This window comes from Pinus tabuliformis, chromosome 1_1 (assembly GCF_031772625.1).
Source record: "Pinus tabuliformis cultivar Carrire ecotype Pingquan chromosome 1_1, CPIR1, whole genome shotgun sequence".
NCBI lineage: Eukaryota > Viridiplantae > Streptophyta > Pinopsida > Pinales > Pinaceae > Pinus > Pinus tabuliformis.
This window is the reverse complement of record NC_142297.1, coordinates 477952075-477954242: the sequence shown is the minus strand read 5'-3', so window position 1 is coordinate 477954242 and position 2168 is coordinate 477952075. Positions and strand designations below refer to the sequence as shown.

General features: G+C 36.8%; 1 protein-coding gene across 1 annotated transcript; it reads left to right on the top strand.

Annotated features, from left to right (window-relative positions):
* Positions 1-360: 360 nt before the first annotated feature.
* On the top strand, positions 361-1939 carry LOC149213815 (ABC transporter C family member 8-like). Its single transcript, XM_089390808.1, has 2 exons — positions 361-594; positions 1489-1939. Exons 1-2 carry the CDS (start codon positions 445-447, stop codon positions 1849-1851), a joined length of 513 nt encoding a protein of 170 aa, XP_089246934.1. The 5' UTR covers positions 361-444; the 3' UTR covers positions 1852-1939.
* The last annotated feature ends 229 nt before the right edge of the window (positions 1940-2168 follow it).

Sequence of the window (2168 nt, the reverse complement as noted above, 5' to 3'; positions counted from 1 at the left end):
TGTCCACCAGTACTTTTTATTTGGCTTGCCTGATAGATAAACCTGGGCAATCTCCACCACTACTTTTTATTTCCAGAATCTTCATTGACAAAGCCAATATTGAAGGGAATAAATCTGCACATTAAAACTGGAGAAAAGGTAGCAATTTGTGGCTCAGTGGGATCAGGGAAATCTGCTCTGCTATATACAATTCTTGGAGAAATCCCAAAAATTTCAGGAGATGTAAGTTGAACATTAACTACTCTTCTTGAGCAAAAGTAACCATTTCATAGCTCAACAAGATTGTAGATGTAGCTTTTTTGCTTTCTATATACATAAATTCTTCCATGAACTTTTTGATTGGACTACGTGCAAGTTGAAGTATATGGCAATGTTGCCTACGTGGCACAAACAACTTGGATTCAGAGTGGTACTGTCAGAGATAACATACTCTATGGGAAACCAATGGACAAAATTCAATACAAGAAGGCAATAAAAGCTTGTGCATTAGACAAGGATATAGAGAGTTTTTCTCATGGAGATATGACGGAGATTGGGGAGAGAGGATTGAATATGAGTGGAGGACAAAAACAGAGGATTCAGTTGGCTAGAGCAGTAAGTTTTGGAATTCTGCCATATGACTGTACATCTTATTCAATTGGGTAGAATTTAGTTGGTTTTCCTTGTGGAATCTAGCATATAGATATCTCCCCAAAAGATGCATAGCGTCTGTATAGAAAGGCCTTTTATAGCATAGACTATGCTTTTCACTTTTAAGGCTCTCCCCACATCTATATCAGGTGCAGTGAGAAGCATCCTCACCTTCTTGGCCTTTTCCATATCCTTGCGCAAAAGCTGCCCATCCTCATGCTTCCTAATATCGGGAAAGGTCTCTCCATGTTTAATCAAATATTTGTAAATCAATCTCTGCAACTGTATTTTCTTTGGAATAGAATGATTGAATCTATATTTTCTAAGACTTAAACTATAGAATGTTTACATCCTTCAATGTCAAGGAGTGAAACGACTGCATCTGGTCCTCTATTACCAGTACATACATTTTATTTCACTTGTACCATGGATAAACTTTTCCTCTATTGGGCAATACATTTTATTTCACTTGTACCATAGATAAACTTGTCCTCTATTGAGCAATGTCCATCAATACCTTTTATTTGGCTTGCCTGATAGATAAACCTAGGCAATCTCCACCACTACTTTTTATTTCCAGAATCTTCATTGACAAAGCCAATATTGAAGGGAATAAATCTGCAAATTAAAACTGGAGAAAAGGTAGCAATTTGTGGCTCAGTGGAATCAGGGAAATCTACTCTGCTATATACAATTCTTAGAGAAATCCAAAAAAATTTAGGAGATGTAAGTTGAACATTAACTACTCTTCTTGAGCAAAAGTAACCATTTCATGGTTCAACAAGATTGTAGACGCAGCTTTTTTTCTTTCTATATACATAAATTCTTCCATAAACTTTTTGATTGGACTACGTGCAGGTTGAAGTATATGGCAATGTTGCCTACGTGGCACAAACAGCTTGGATTCAGAGTGGTACTGTCAGAGATAACATACTCTATGGGAAACCAATGGACAAAAGTCAATACAAGAAGGCAATAAAAGCTTGTGCATTAGACAAGGATATAGAGAGTTTTGCTCATGGAGATATGATGGAGATTGGGGAGAGAGGATTGAATATGAGTGGAGGACAAAAACAGAGGATTCAGTTGGCTAGAGCAGTATATAACGATGCTGACATTTATCTATTGGATGATCCCTTCAGTGCAGTCGATGCTCATACAGCTTCAACTCTATCAAATAAGGAGGAGACATTACATAAGAGAGACTCCAAGACTTGCTAATATTGCTTGTCATAGTATGAAAAATCTGGTTTACCTCTGTATCAGATCTGTAAAGATCTTAGAATGAGATCTAGACATATTAATGTGAAAATTTCTATGCATATTAGATATAAAAGATTTGAGTTTTGGGTTATCAAAGCTATAGATTGAGAACTACATGGATTGCTTGATAGGATGGCTGGTTCGATTTGTATATCAGGATTGCTAGCTTCTTTGGGGTGGTAGTGTGAGATCAATTGGGAATTGCTACTCGTTTCATACTTCAAGAGGGAAATGAATTTCCCAATGATGGTGGTAATGAAGGAACCCAACAAAAG